Source organism: Pipra filicauda, unplaced genomic scaffold (genome assembly GCF_003945595.2).
Source record: "Pipra filicauda isolate LSUMZ 115617 unplaced genomic scaffold, ASM394559v2 scaffold6_size6359152_pilon, whole genome shotgun sequence".
Lineage (NCBI taxonomy): Eukaryota > Metazoa > Chordata > Aves > Passeriformes > Pipridae > Pipra > Pipra filicauda.
Genome location: NW_024104865.1, coordinates 3,104,481 through 3,118,842, shown reverse-complemented (window position 1 = coordinate 3,118,842; position 14,362 = coordinate 3,104,481). Strand labels below are relative to the sequence as shown.

Below are 14,362 nucleotides of genomic sequence, written 5' to 3'. Positions count from 1 at the left end.
AAATTCAAACCAGCCATTTGAAATTTACCATGCAGTAGGAGGTGAGCACTGGGTCAGTAAAGTTCAGGCGGGCAGCTGCAGCATAAACTTCCTTCCTTTGTACCAGCGACTTCTCTCCAGCTTCCACTCCTTGCAGATCCTGTGGTAACAGCAGCTGTCGTGATGCAGGAGGGAGCAGAGCTTCTGCACGATTCAGCTATTGATGCCCTTCATGGTACCAGCTCAAGAGCTGAAAGCCTCTTGTCTTTCTGGACACTCAGTCCTTTCTCATCTTCTCATGCACAGACCAATTTGAGTAGGTCAGAAAATTATCTAGAGATTGGAAAAGAGATGTAGATAGGAGGAACCTACTTAAAATCACTGAATAGGTATGTATCTAAGAACACCCAAGTCACCTCCTTGGCACATCTCACTGTCCTTGACTGTTGTAGAAGGTTTGTTTATTTACCTCTCTTTACATCTCTCTCTCTTTCTGTCCTTCTTCCTCACCACTAGGTTACCCACTGCAACCTGAAGACAGTTCAGCCCTTTTCTGTGGCCTTTGTCTTTCCTAAAACACCTTAGTCTGAGCCTTGTTTGAGCTTTAATTGCTTTGTTTGTATGCTTTATCTAGCCCTTTGACACAGATAAATAGCCCTTCCTTAGTGTCTAGTCGTGCCTCTGCCTACACAAGCATTTATTTTTGACCTACTCTCTGATGTTTTTACCTGAGTATGGAACTGTAAAAAGGGAATTATATAAAACTCTTAAAAAAGTCAACTTCCTCCTTCCTCAACTCCACTGATAAAAATAAATGATCCCATACCATTCTCAGACTTTTTCTCTGCTGACTTTTCCTCTACATGTTGGCACTGAGAGCATGAGATTTGTGAGCTCAGGGTGCATCCAAGCCTGCCACAAAACATCTGCTCTTTTATTCCATCTCACTCCATGGGTACAGGCCAGCTCTGGGGGCAGCTGATGCTCACAAATTTTGAGACAATTCTGATAAAGGAATTACATTAGACTTCTATCTATTCAAATGTGTCCGTGAATGAGCATACTAGTATAAATGCTCTTCCTTAATTCCTGGGAGAAGAGGATAGTGTGTCTACATGGAGAAAAACTTCCTTTCCTTTGAAGGGGAAGAGTTTTCAGTGGCATTTTGCTATGTGAAACGTTGGTTGCAGGCAGCTGTGCAGTAAACAACAACAAGTATAAGACAGTCCTAAATAAAGTACATTGTGCAGGCTGTTGCTGGCCTTGCTGCCGAGTGCAGTTTGGTCCATCCTGCAATACATGTAGTTAATGAAAATGCAGTCCTGTGCCCTTCTGCCCCTCTGTTAGCTTGAGCATCTGACCTGCAAAACCATCTGTGTGCATTATTTTGTGGCATCAGCCTGTTGTGCCCAGTTCCATCACAGATTTTATTATGTGGATAAATCTCTGCTGGAGGGACCAGCCAAAGTTGTTTGCGTACTCTAAGCATAATTGGATACCCAGTCCCCAGAGATAAAAAATTAATGTGCTAACCTCAGTGTGCCTCCAAGCTGTCCTCCAGCTCCCCCACACAGTCATCTTTGAAACATTTTTATTTCCATCTAGGCGGGGGGCTGGCCATGAATAAATGACGAGAGTCAGCCCCTCAGTTGGAGGTGAGCTGTTTGTTCCTCTCCACAAGCAGCATCAATTTGAAAAGCTACATCAGGCCTACTTTTTCCCTGCCTCAGTGCTGATCCTTGCTGGGGCCATGGTAGGAGCTACTTCTGAATGCAAGGATGCATCAATGCCCACCTTGCAACAAGATACCCTGCGGCAGGTGCTTTTCAGTGAAAATATGTACATTACCTTGAGTTGACTTATAAATTTAATCTGAGTTTTTTCTGTTTGAGTTTTTCTCTTTTCAGAGCTTGTTTTCATAAGGAAAAAGACTCAAAATACTAAAAGAAATGTTAGTGATTGGAGAGTTTGGAACTGTGTAAAGATTTCTCTCAAACTGTGTTTGCAGCTGTACATTACTCAGACTTTTGTGCAAGTATTTTGGGATGCCGAGGAAAAAAATAGATCAGTTGTTTAGTGTTATGAAATAGTGGAAAATCCCAAACTTGTCTCCCATGTATAGGGACCTATAGGACTTTTTGTTGTTTTGTTTGGAGTCTTGGTGTAGGTTTTTTGTTATTTTGATGTTTCTTTTATATGGTACCTGGACAGGGACTAAAATTAAAATGTTGCTTTTGATACACAACTGTCATTGAAGAGAAGCACTGAGTTCTTCTCAGTAGTTCCTGGTAAATATTTTCAATCTGTCTAATTAGTTTTTGAAAACCATGTGTTGCTTCAACAGCACATCAGCTCTTGAGACGGAATGGTATAATTTATGTATTTATATTTTTTTTCCTTTTTCCACTATCTCCTTGCTTTTTCTGCCTTTTTTTTTTCTCCTCCATGTCAAATTTGAACCAACTGGAAAACAAATTCTTTGGCTGAATTTGAACTGAATAGATGCTCTATGCCTTCTCACACTCTTCCAGTGAGTAACTTCCAGATCGAAAGCCTACAAGACAGTGCAGGGACCCAATTCAGGACACTGGCTACTCTCACTTGAATACTGAGTGATTCTGCCGGACCAGGCTGTATAATGGCATTATAATCCCTCCTTGAGGAGGGATATATTCCCTTAGCTGATGAGAATGATGCATTTCCGTGGCCAGAAGCCAAGTCTCAGGAGAGGTACCCCCAAAGTCAGGAAATCTGTATGTTAACATGTCAGACTCTTTTGTCTGTCTTCCTATTCTGCATCTCCTACTGTTTATCATCATGAGGCACTAGACAGTTGCAATGATTTACCGTGAGCAGTGGGGTTTTGGCTCCTACTTTATGTATTCCTACAGAAGACTCTATAAGATCAGTGCACAGACATTCCTATGAAGTGCTGCCTTATGGTAGAGGAACACTAGTTCCCCAATTGTACTGAATCCAATCAGTTGATGGTATATTTTCCTAGCTGTGCCTTCCAGCTAGATAGCTCACCTCCCAGTTCTTTCATTAGCTGTTCAACTTAAGGGCCATATCGATTCCTGTAAAACACACGATCAACTGATCTTTTTTTCCTCACATCCAGAGGCTTCCTATGACTCTTACAGATGTACCTCCTTCTCCTAGCACTTCTTGTAGTGTTCCTTGGCTGTTCTTCTCTGTGAGCAGGGGCTGTAGGAAAGGCAAACCTGTCAGAGTTGCTAAAAACTGTGCAAAGGCAACAGCTTCTTCTATCTCCACACTACTGACTAACTCAAAAAAGGAGAAAATCCAGTTACTAGGTTGAACTGGCTATACTCTGGGCGGGTGGTTTGCGGCACCTCTCAGTAGCATAGCCTACTTCTCTGGCTGCCAGCAAAGGGTATGCCCATGCTGTGCAGGGGAGTGCAACATGGGGAGCTGGAGCTAGTGGAGGCCCATCAGGCTGTGCAGGTTGAACAGCATGACTCTGGGAACTGAACAGCAGCCGTTTCCCAGTGTTACACCCAAGTTCAGAGTTTGTTCAGTTGCAAACAGTACCACATCCACAGATGTGCCACAGCAGCCTGCTGCAGGGTCCTGTATCAAATGCTCCAACACTTCCCAGTTTGGGTCAGCCAACATGCTTATCTTGGTGTTAATGACAGAGTAAACATGCCCAGACTGACTGGCCATTTCCTGTCATTCATTTTGATTTACACTTTTTCCTGGAAAACTGCAATGAAAAAAACATACACTTAATTCACCGGCAAGGAGTCCGCAGAAATGGCTGTGCATATCCCCGCCTGGCTGCACATGTGTAAGAGAGCAAGAGCCTGGAGTGCACTTCAGCTGTACATGGCCCGTTCCTCACCACACCATCAGTTATAGATGCATTCTTCTTTTATTGTTCCTTCCCAGGGCAGGGTCTAACCCTAAGCACAGAAGCAGCTCCCAGTCCACCTCTCTGCCCCCACCATTGCTCACTGCACCCCAGCAGTGAGGGGGGCAGAAGGGGATGCACGCCCAACCAGCCACCTCCCTTCTCTTCCATCAAGGAAAGCCACAGTCCAAGTGCTGCTTTTCTTTTGCCTTCTCATAAAGCCATTTTTTAATATAATTATCACTATGTAATTTCTCGCGTGAGCCTGCCTCTCCACTGAGGCATTCTGAGCAGCAAATGGAGGGGCTGCGCTGCTATTCCTTACACTTGAGAGACAAGGCAATAGCAGGTGGCAAGGCCAGCGACAGCCAGCCAAGCCCACTGGTCACCATGGAGACAGGCCAGGCCTGCCAGGGAGGAGCGCTGGCAGTGATGGGGGGTGGCAAGGAGAGGCACATGGAGCCATAGGTTGGGATTATATGTCACCAAGGCCTCCAAGGGGCTTGATGACTGCAGGTGCAGGGGCGCAGGCTCTTGGCTAGCATTCTGCTGCTCAGGCAGCCAACATTGGACGTGCCCTTTTACAGGAAGAAAAAGGGAAGAGCTGGAAAGGAAAACTGGCACTATCTCAGACAAAGAGTCTTGTAAATTAAACAAAACAAAAACACCAACAAAAAAAGCAAATCCACCCCTTTTCCTCCATGGTGAAGTGCATTGACTTGATTCAGGCCTACACGCTGGGTCCCGTGGTCTCAATTGTTGTCTAAAGATCCTTTTTGCTAACAGAGTAAATGGCCTGATTTGAAACCTTTTGAATTGAATTGAAAACCTACAGTGGACTTTATTGGTTTTGGATGAAACTCAGAAGCAGCAGGTAAGAGCTGGACAAAACGTGCTAGAAAAAAATCCCTTTGGAAGTGCATACATGTCTGACTGTAGCTAATTCACTGTAGTCATTTAAATAAATGATGCACAGCCCCCCACCCTAACAGCGAGGCGTGCACTCCACACGCTCTCTGCTGCCTTCCCAGTAATGTGGATATGATAAAAAATAGGGATAATATGCTGCCAAACCTAGATGCACTGCTTAAATTATGGTTAAGCATTTATGTTCTATTACCTACAGGCTGAAGAAATATATGTGACTGTGATTTGGTTTGATTATTAAACTGAAACCATGAGGAACATAACTTACAGGTTTTTTGATTACTTGGGAGGGATAAAGGGAAGCTAGAACTCTGTGTAAAGCCCCTGCTTTCAAAATCAAGAAGGCACAGAAGTTATTTTATATATTTAAACTCAGTTGATTTGTTTAGTTTTTCAAGTTTTGTCTACAGAACAAAGTTACTGTGTGATATACTACAGACTTTATTTAATTTACAGAACTTACTTTGCAAAAAGACTCCTGTGAATGATGGTACCATATTTTAAGTAGTTCTTTATGCTGCTTAACTTGTTATAGTTTAAAATGAACTTGATTAGGCTAGGAAGAAAAAAAATATTTCAGAATAAATGCATACCAAATTTATTTGGAAATATTGACTTTATTCTCAGTCTGCATCCTGTCTTCCCATGAATCACCTTTCAGGTTCAAAGAAACTATTATTTGAACTGTGCAGATCTTTCCATGTCTCTCCTTAATTCATTTTTAAACTTTTTAAAGTATTTTAAAAAAATTGTATACCGTATTTATTTTGGGACAGATGTAGATGAAGACAAGGCCTTTGATGAAACAGAAGCGACACTGAGTTGAAATAGCAAGAGGCACTGATTTAAATACACGCCCTGTGAGCACACCCTAGCTCAGGCAGTACGCCTCAAAGTTCCTCACAGCTTTTGATCTGTTGTTGCAGTTTGCAATGTAAAAGAGGAGTTTTGAGTAAGTTAGGACAAGACCATGGTTGGTTTTCAAGCCTTTGCTTTAAAACAGTTTCTGACTCTGGCTGAACACTTTTTTGACAGAATCCCTAGTGGCAGTCATCTGATCAAAACGATTCAGCTCACTGCTAAAGAGTTACTTCTTGCTAGCTGAGCTATTTGTCTGGCTTATGCTAACACCTTCTACGTGGTGATTAACTTGTGCAAAAAGTGGATGCTTAGATAATTATTATGTCTCAGATGAAAAGCAGCAACATCTCTAGAAATTCAATTGCTTTCACTTGTGGATTCATTCCCATAGTTAGTTTTGTAAGTAATTTTATTGATTAAGCGGTGGGATTAGCGTTGGCTTTCTGTGAATCATACCCTTTTCGTGACTACTGCACGTTAAATCCTGCCATCTTTGCTTTGTTTCCTTCATCATTTGTGAACAAGAGTAAAACAGAACTAGAAACTCCAAGGACATAAAAAAATCCTTTGAACGTAGGAACTCTGCTTACTATCATCTGAAAATCTCTTTATTCTCAAACCTTCTCTGATTTAGCCTATGGCTTAGTTCACTGTATGGTACTGATCAACAAAATAAGCTTATGTCACATTTGATTCTAGTTTTTACACCTGTTAGAACAAAAAAAAAAATGAAGAAAATAGCATTGCTTGGCTTATTTGGCTCCAGAGATACATAATTTAAGATATCATTGATGTAACTTCAGGGATTTCTCATCTGTGTATTACTTTTCATGTCTGGTATCTCTATCACACTCTATCTGTGTAGGCCAGGTCCATATTTGTAAGTGATGAGCAATAAGTAACCACATAGGCACTCACATTAAAATGTAATTAAATTGGAAGAAAAGAATGGAAAAAAGCAAAGAGAAGAGAAGAGAAGAGAAGAGAAGAGAAGAGAAGAGAAGAGAAGAGAAGAGAAGAGAAAAGAAAAGAAAAGAAAAGAAAAGAAAAGAAAAGAACAGAACAGAAAAGAAAAGAAAAGAAATAAAAAGACCCGCCCTACCCAGCACCTGCCCAGCCACCTACCCTCACCAGCACTCCACTCAACGCCCTCCCCTCACCGCCCACTCAACCAACTACCCATCCCTCGGCCACACCCCGCCCCCCCCTCCAATCACAACAGCAAGCCCACTCAAAGCCACGCAACGCAAAGCGCCAACCAGCCCCGACACGCACCGACCTCAACTCCCCGCCCCTCCCGCCACGACCCTCCATCCCCTACCCTCCCACTCCCCTACCCGCCACTCCCCCTCCCACCAGCCCGACACCATCAAAACCCATGCTTATTCCCTTGCCAACAGCCTCGGAGAATCCCTTCAGCTTCACCATAGTCAGCAAATACCCTTCACCTCTCCCACACACCACAGACAAATTAATGAGTGTTTGTATTTTCACAAAGTCCCCCTTTCCATTTCCAGTTTGATAGTCAGTGGATCTTAGGGTCATAATCCACGCTGAAAAAAATTAAGTCAGTATATGCAGAGTGTTAAGTCAATTATACCATTATGAGCAGTGGCAGAAGTGGAGCTCTTTCCTAAGTCTGCTGGCTGTCACCCCAAATGCTTGTTTTTATTTGTGGCCTCACCACAGAATTGTTGTGTGTTTGTGAGTAAGCCAGTTCACCACTCTACCTCCAAGTCTTTCATCTTTAAAATGCAATGTGACCTCACCACAAGACTTTAATTAGAGTCCAGAACACTTTGGTTAGAGTCAATGGCAAAAGAGGCTTTTGACCTCACCGAAGGTTAATAACAAGATCTTAGTATCTGTAAGGGGCTTTAAGACACTTGGATGAAAGGTGAAGTAATGTAATAAGGAACAATAACCCAAAAAAGTCAGTGAATGCTGAGCTTGCTGAGTTTGCATTGCACATGGCCTGTCTGTAGATGCAGAATAATATAAAGATGTAATTACTTAACTTTTTCGAAATGTGGCTGCAGTGGGAAAAAGAAATGCTAGGGAGATCTGCTTTTTATATACAAGATATGTACAAGCAGCAACTTTATGATCATTTTGTTACAGCTCTTAAAATGAGCTGGTGACTGGGCTTCCACCTGGTTTCTGTTCTTTTTTTGCTTATCTTGCATGTACATACTAAATGCCTCTCTGTGAACAGGCAAAATACTAATCCAACACTGCAAGCTTCTCTCTGTTTTTGAGAGAGCTATGGATCTGTTAACTAGGACCATTTCAGAGCAAAATCCATTGTTTAGTAAATACTTTCAGGGACTCAGTGACCATGCAGGAAGATATTGCCGTATTTGCAGCCTTATGAGTTTAATTTTCTTCTTACTTCCACCTTTCCTGCAATCTTTCAGTTACCGAACTCCAAAAAGTTCAGCTAATCAACAGCTGGAAATAAATTAATAAATAGATGCACCAAATCAGAAAAACAGATTGAACTTGGAGGAAATTTTAATTTTAAGTGTATGTCTTGGACTGTTACCAGAAGCCCTTTAGAATGTCATTGTTCTTTGGGGGAAATTTGAATGTGGACAAAAAGACCATTAATAAAGGCTGTCAAAACATCTGTTAAAAATCTTCAAGTTATAAAATATGCATTAAAAAGATAATTAAATATAGATGATACAGTTTAAAGTTCTTAATTTTTTAGTTTGTAGAAATCTTCATGGAGTAGGCTTAGGCTAGGTATTCTACTGGATTTTTTAAGTTCAAAGAGAAGAAATAAAGGCAAAGGCCAATCATTCCCTCCACTCCCTTGTCCCTTCCCCAGTTCCTAGTTAGACTGTACAGGAACAAGAAGTTTTCCCTCCCTGGAGAGCAGAGGAGAAAAATGGCAGTTGTGAGCAAGAAAAAAAGCACATTTCTGTTCTGGTCAACTCAGAGGAATGCAAAAGACCTCTGCCCTTCTCTCTTTCCTAGGGGATCTGTCCCCTCCTCTACTTAAGACCAATGTGTGTTTGCTCCTTTCCAACTATTCCTAGCTGAAAAATAAGAATATATAACCTCCCTCCTTTTTTTCTTGACTGAAAGAGTTTTTAACTCTGTTGGCTGGGATGTCTGCCCCAGGCTGACTCTGCACCTGTGCTGGGTGCTGGGATAGTGCTGGATCTGCTGCCCTCCCTGCTAATCCCAGGGGGCATGACTGCTGCAGGTGGCTTAAGCGTTTGGCAAAACACCCCAAATGGCTTTGCCTGTGAATATTCATGAGCATTTCGACCAACTTTTTGACTAAGGACACCTTGCCACGTAGAGATGTAGTTCCCTAAAAACCTGCTTGAAATAAAACCAGTAAGGGTTCCTGTCCCCGCAATCTCCCTGCTGTTGGTTTTTGAGTTTTGGAGATTGTATTTTTCCATTCTGAATTTGTATTTTGTGGGTTTACAATGATGAGTGCTGCCTGAAAACCAGGCTTGGCTTACTGACAGCATAGGTCTGATTCTGCATTAGAGGTTGTCTCTATGCCTGTACGTGTTACAGGGTCCCTGAACTGTAAAGACATATCTGGAAGCACGCCCTTGTGAGAAAGCAGCCTGGCTGGGATTATAAAGGAAGTGGTGAAGGGCATTTCAGGCAAAAAGAGATACAATAGCAGGTGTACTTAAAATGGAGGTGGTTTATGCAGTTCATTTTTTGTTCTGATTGACAATGTTTTGGGAAGACAGTGGCCTGCAAATTCACTGAGCTAACATCATATCAAGTAGAAGGGGGAAATGTCTAAATGAGTGCTCTTTGAGTAAATCTGATTTCTAACCTGACTGCAGCCCAGAAAGGACCAGATGGGGTCATCATTCCCAATAACTACTGTGACTTCTGCCTCGGAGGCTCCAATATGAACAAAAAAAGTGGTCGGCCTGAGGAACTTGTATCATGCTCAGACTGTGGGCGCTCTGGTAAGTGACTCCTTCTTGTATCTTTCTTGTACAAAGGCATTTGTGTGATTTGGTTTTTGCACCTTCTGAAGATTTTGAAGAAAGGCAGCACATTTGGAAAGGGATAGAAAATGAAATCTTACCTCTTCTCTGTGTTTGTGGGAAAGGATGACTGGGAAATTTTCTGTCATAGAACCTATTGTTGGATTCACATTTTTAAGCTAATGGGGTCTTATGAAATAATAAAGTTTCAATGTATTTATTGGCTTTTGGGAACATTGGTACGTGTATTAGTTGTTCTTCATACGGAAGGAGAAAATCCTGTGACAATGTTAAAGAATGGTTTCTGTCTTCAAATGCTACAATTACAACTATGAATTACTTACAAGGTTTATGAAAGTTGCATGACAAGCATTTCCATTGATTACACATTTCATGCATTTCTTCATCCAAAAAAGAAAGAGGGAGGAAATTATAGGGTAGGGGTGGGGGTAGCTGTCAAGAATTATCCTCTTACAAGATGACTATCATTAGTTTTGTTTAAAGAGGTTTTTATTTCTCCCTTTTCTTCCCTTCTCTCTTTTTAAATGTAGGTAATTGTGTCTTTCCCATTCTGAGTTGTCTTTATTTCTGGGTTGTTGTTTTCTTCCTTCTTTTCTTTCTTTTTTTTCTCTTTGTCTTTTTTGGGAAATTTTATACCAGTTGAACAGTTATTTATAGCTCATGTAGGAGGTGGTGGCAATGGTAGAGGGAATACAAGACTTTTAACAACTGCATATTCCAGCTTTGGTCCAAGTTTTCAGTTGTGGTATTTTTGTACAGTGGTGATACTAGTGGTGATAAGACAATCATATGGAAATCTGAAAACCAAAGAGGCCTTGAAATTCAGTATGGCTGCTGCTCCTTCTGTACTGTAGTCATTGAAAGATGTCTGTTGCTTTGTGGCTGAAATGCGATGTGCAATGTTTTCATGCCAAGGAAATGGCCTTTTTATGCTCCTGCTGAAATTCATAGAAAGTCTATTACTACATTCAATGGGAGAAGGACTAGACTCTCAATGACAAATTGCCTTCTGCAATTGTTGTGACCTCTGAGGATATTCTGAAATGATACTGACTGGTCACCAGAGGATCAATGGCAACCCCTTTGGTTTTCTTCAGGGGCATCCTTACAAATGCTGTGCTGTCAGGGACACGGACCTTTTAGTGTGTATGTGATTGCTTTGTAATAATAGAAAGGGGAAGTTCGCGAGGGCTGTGGTGCCATCTTGGAAGATCATTGCTCTTCTCCTTGATTGTTATATTACAATATAACTAATTTCAGCATTGTCCTGATATGGCACAGTGAGATAGATCTATATTTTTTTGCTATTTAAACATTGCTATAGTGATTATATCAGAATGTAACACAAATACATTAATTGCCTTGATTTCTTAGTGTGATAGAACAAGTAGATCAGCACATAACCTAAATTGTGCAAAGTCAGTTCCCTTAAACATTATCCTTGTACAAATTCTGACCCACTTGAGTCATTCATAGGGGTCTGCAATGCTGTGACTGATGTGTGATGAAAGTGATTAAGGTACAACCACACACTAATCTCTAAACTAAAACAATGAAACCTTTTTGGTGCCTCCCATCTTTCTTGATAATGGAGAAAATTTATGAAAGAGAGCTCATGGAAATTATATTGTCTTTTCTGTTCACAAAGTCAGTAAAATCACATACCTACAAGGTGGTTCATCTACCAGTTATTTTGCTATATCCATTGTCTTTTTTTTTTGTGAACAGTATTTAATTCTTTGTGTCTCAAGCAATGCAGTGTACTTCTTATATGGCTGATTCCTTGTAGCTGGAGCAGAGACCAAATGGTTGCTTAATACCATTCACTGTTTCTGAATAAGAAAATAGCTGTTCCCTAAAATCTCACACTTGAATTTTGCTGGGCCAGTCTTTCTTGAAGAGGGAATTTGAAGGCTGTACTATTAATCACATAACAAGTTTGATTGAGAGAGAAAATAAATCTCAGTTTTGCAGATTTCAGTATTTGACTTCTCTTTTTAAGAGTCTTGTTGTTGTTGTTGTTGTTGTTGCAATTATTGATGTCCTGTGTGGAGAATTTCCTGCTCCATACTGAAAGTTGGATTGACTCACACACATTTGAACTTTTCAGTGTTCCCCAAGATGGGTCATTCTTCATCTCAGTTGTTTTAGTTGTTGAACTGTATATATTAGTTTTGGAGGTTTTTTTATTTTTGAAGGACATGCCATGGAATTTGCATAACAGTATTGGTTTAAGCTAATTTCACTTAGTCTTCAAAATGTATTTCGTTTTGTCTACCGAAGAGGTTCTTTAGGCTCAGATGAAGCATGGGGACAAAAAATAGTCCTGAGACTGATGAGGTTTACGTTTCTATAGCAGTAAATTTGTGACAGTTGATGCCAGTCTGAAGTCATCGTGCTTATAGCTAACAGTGTTTAATTACTTATATGGTCTAAAAATATTTAAAAATTGATCTCAGTAATCATGAGGAAATATTTTACTGTCTTTTGAAGAGAGGAAAACATGATTAACCCTTTCGCTGCTGTAGCTATGGGCACCTGTAGTGTTTGTAGATGTCTTTGAAGCAGAAACTGATCCTTTGTTATTTCTCTTACTGCAGTTCTTCCTATGCTATGTTGCTGAGGTGTGCGGGCACATACAAGCACACACCTATGAGCTCGATAGTCTGATTTTTTTAATGATAATTAAATGATAATTAAAAAAATTATGATGATAATGCCTGTTGCTTAACCCATGTGCTGATATATTCATCATACATGTCAGCTCATTTGGGAAGAGAAGGCAGGAGGGATGAAGCAGCGCCAGCATGCACTACGGAGGACTTGTTCGGTTCCACGTCAGAAAGCGACACCTCGACCTTTCATGGCTTTGACGAGGACGATGCAGAAGAGCCTCTCTCGAACCGAGGAGGTGGCTGTGGTGGCAGCTCTCCCTCTGCAGACAAAAAGGGCGGCTGCTAAAATAACTAAAAAGACACAGAAACTCTGAACGATTTGCTGTCCTTTTTACTACTAAGATTATTATTACCTTTTTCTTTTTTTAATTTTAGGTCCTTGGGTTTTTTTGTTATTGTTGTTGTTGTTATTTTTGTTATTTTTGTTGTTTTTCCTGTGGGGTGTACACTGAAAGCACAAGCTTTTAAAGCTCTTGACAACTACTTTGAAGAGACAGAAGGTTTTGATTTTCCTGTTTTTTTGAGGGTTTTGTTTTTATTTTTTTTTTCATTTTAATTTGATTTTATCCCACCTCCCCTCCTTCTCTTTCTCTTTGGAAACATAAAAAGTGGATTTAATATTTTTTTTAATAGTGAGCAGAGTTGATTTTCTTGTCTTTTAATATATATATCGGCAAACCACAAAAAATACAGATGGGTTGGATAACAGAAAGCAAACCCAAATAGGTTTTTTTAATTATTATTATTATTTATATATTCTATATATTATTAGAAAACTACTTTTTAAATAAAAATAGAAAAAGAAACAAAAAAGCAATGGATGTCTACTTGATAATAGAACTGTTTCTAGAGAACCACTGTGGGCGGACTCTATCAGGGGACAAGGAAACCCTTGATATGATGGCTTCTGCGTTTCGAGATTTTGCACTTACTGTAGCGCATGGAGTTTGGCTCTTCTTGTACACCTGCTATGCTAACAGCCAGAAAATACAACAGCACCATTGAAGACTATGGCCTTGGGGAACACATTTCCATCTCCTTTGGACACCTTTACACTCAATAGATCTCTTCCTCCCTGCACCCCTTCATGTCTTCCTCACGCCGTTCTACTTCTTTTTTTTTTGTTTTCTTCACTTTTCACTTCATGGACAGCAATTTCCAAGCATAGGGATGGAATACAAGTGGCAAGTCATAGGCGTCACAGACAAAACAGATGGAGGAGCAGAATCATGGAAGAAATTATATGGAAAAATACCTCACCTATACTTTTCTTTCCATTTTTAAATTTCAATTGACAGCATTTTTTCCTGTGTCGCCCTGTTTTTTCTCTCTGTAGTGTCTCGTGAGAGACTTTATTTGCTTTTCAATAGCTTCTTTTGAAAAAAACCAAAGCAATACTAAATAAAGTTCCAAGGGCAATGGAGAAGAGAGTGACTCCCTTCCCAGCGACTTTCCCAGAAAGGAGGAAACATACATCAGGATTTGAAAGGTATGTCTGAACTGAAATGTCTTTCACTCAATTGTGAAATCTCTGTGCCCTGGATTTTCGACAGAAAAACCTGAAATGTTACAGATTTTAAAAAATGAAGTTCAAATTTATTTTTTCTGATACTCCTGCCCTTCAATCCCTGCACTTACATTTGTGGCATTAGTATCATATTCTGTCCCTTTACATTTTTTTTTTTTTGCTTGCTACTTTTTGACATGCTCGTGTGAACAGCAGGGAAAATAGAAAAGGAGCAAGCACCTAGAAATGCTCTAAATCCACAGTAAACAAACAACAGGATTTCTTGCATCTGTCTTACATCTACTTCTTCTATCCATGCAGAAGTCGTGTCATACAAATTAGAAGGTTAAGAAAAGTTTAAGTATTACCCAGTGTTCCTCAAAATACAGTCAGAGTAAGCTTTGACAGGGAAAAGCTTACAGAAGTAATGAAGACTTGAATTATTATCTTGACTTGAAAAAGAACTCAATTTTCATTTGTCTGCCTTTCACCGCCTGAGGGGTGTAGGCCTGACACACCTGGAACCAGCCAGCTGCACCTG

General features: G+C 40.4%; 1 protein-coding gene across 8 annotated transcripts in view; it reads left to right on the top strand.

The window, feature by feature from the left end:
• Positions 1–14,362, top strand: part of DPF3 (double PHD fingers 3) — a 157,918-nt gene that overhangs the window by 119,022 nt on the left and 24,534 nt on the right. For 5 of the 8 annotated variants that reach the window (XM_039388969.1, XM_039388970.1, XM_039388972.1 and 2 more), the window contains one exon: positions 9,469–9,597. In XM_039388969.1, the coding sequence (XP_039244903.1) occupies positions 9,469–9,597 (129 nt within the window). Of the gene's footprint in view, positions 1–9,468; positions 9,598–12,403; positions 12,630–14,362 lie in introns of those variants that run through there. The other 3 variants (XM_039388971.1, XM_039388973.1, XM_039388974.1) reach the window with 1 other exon arrangement.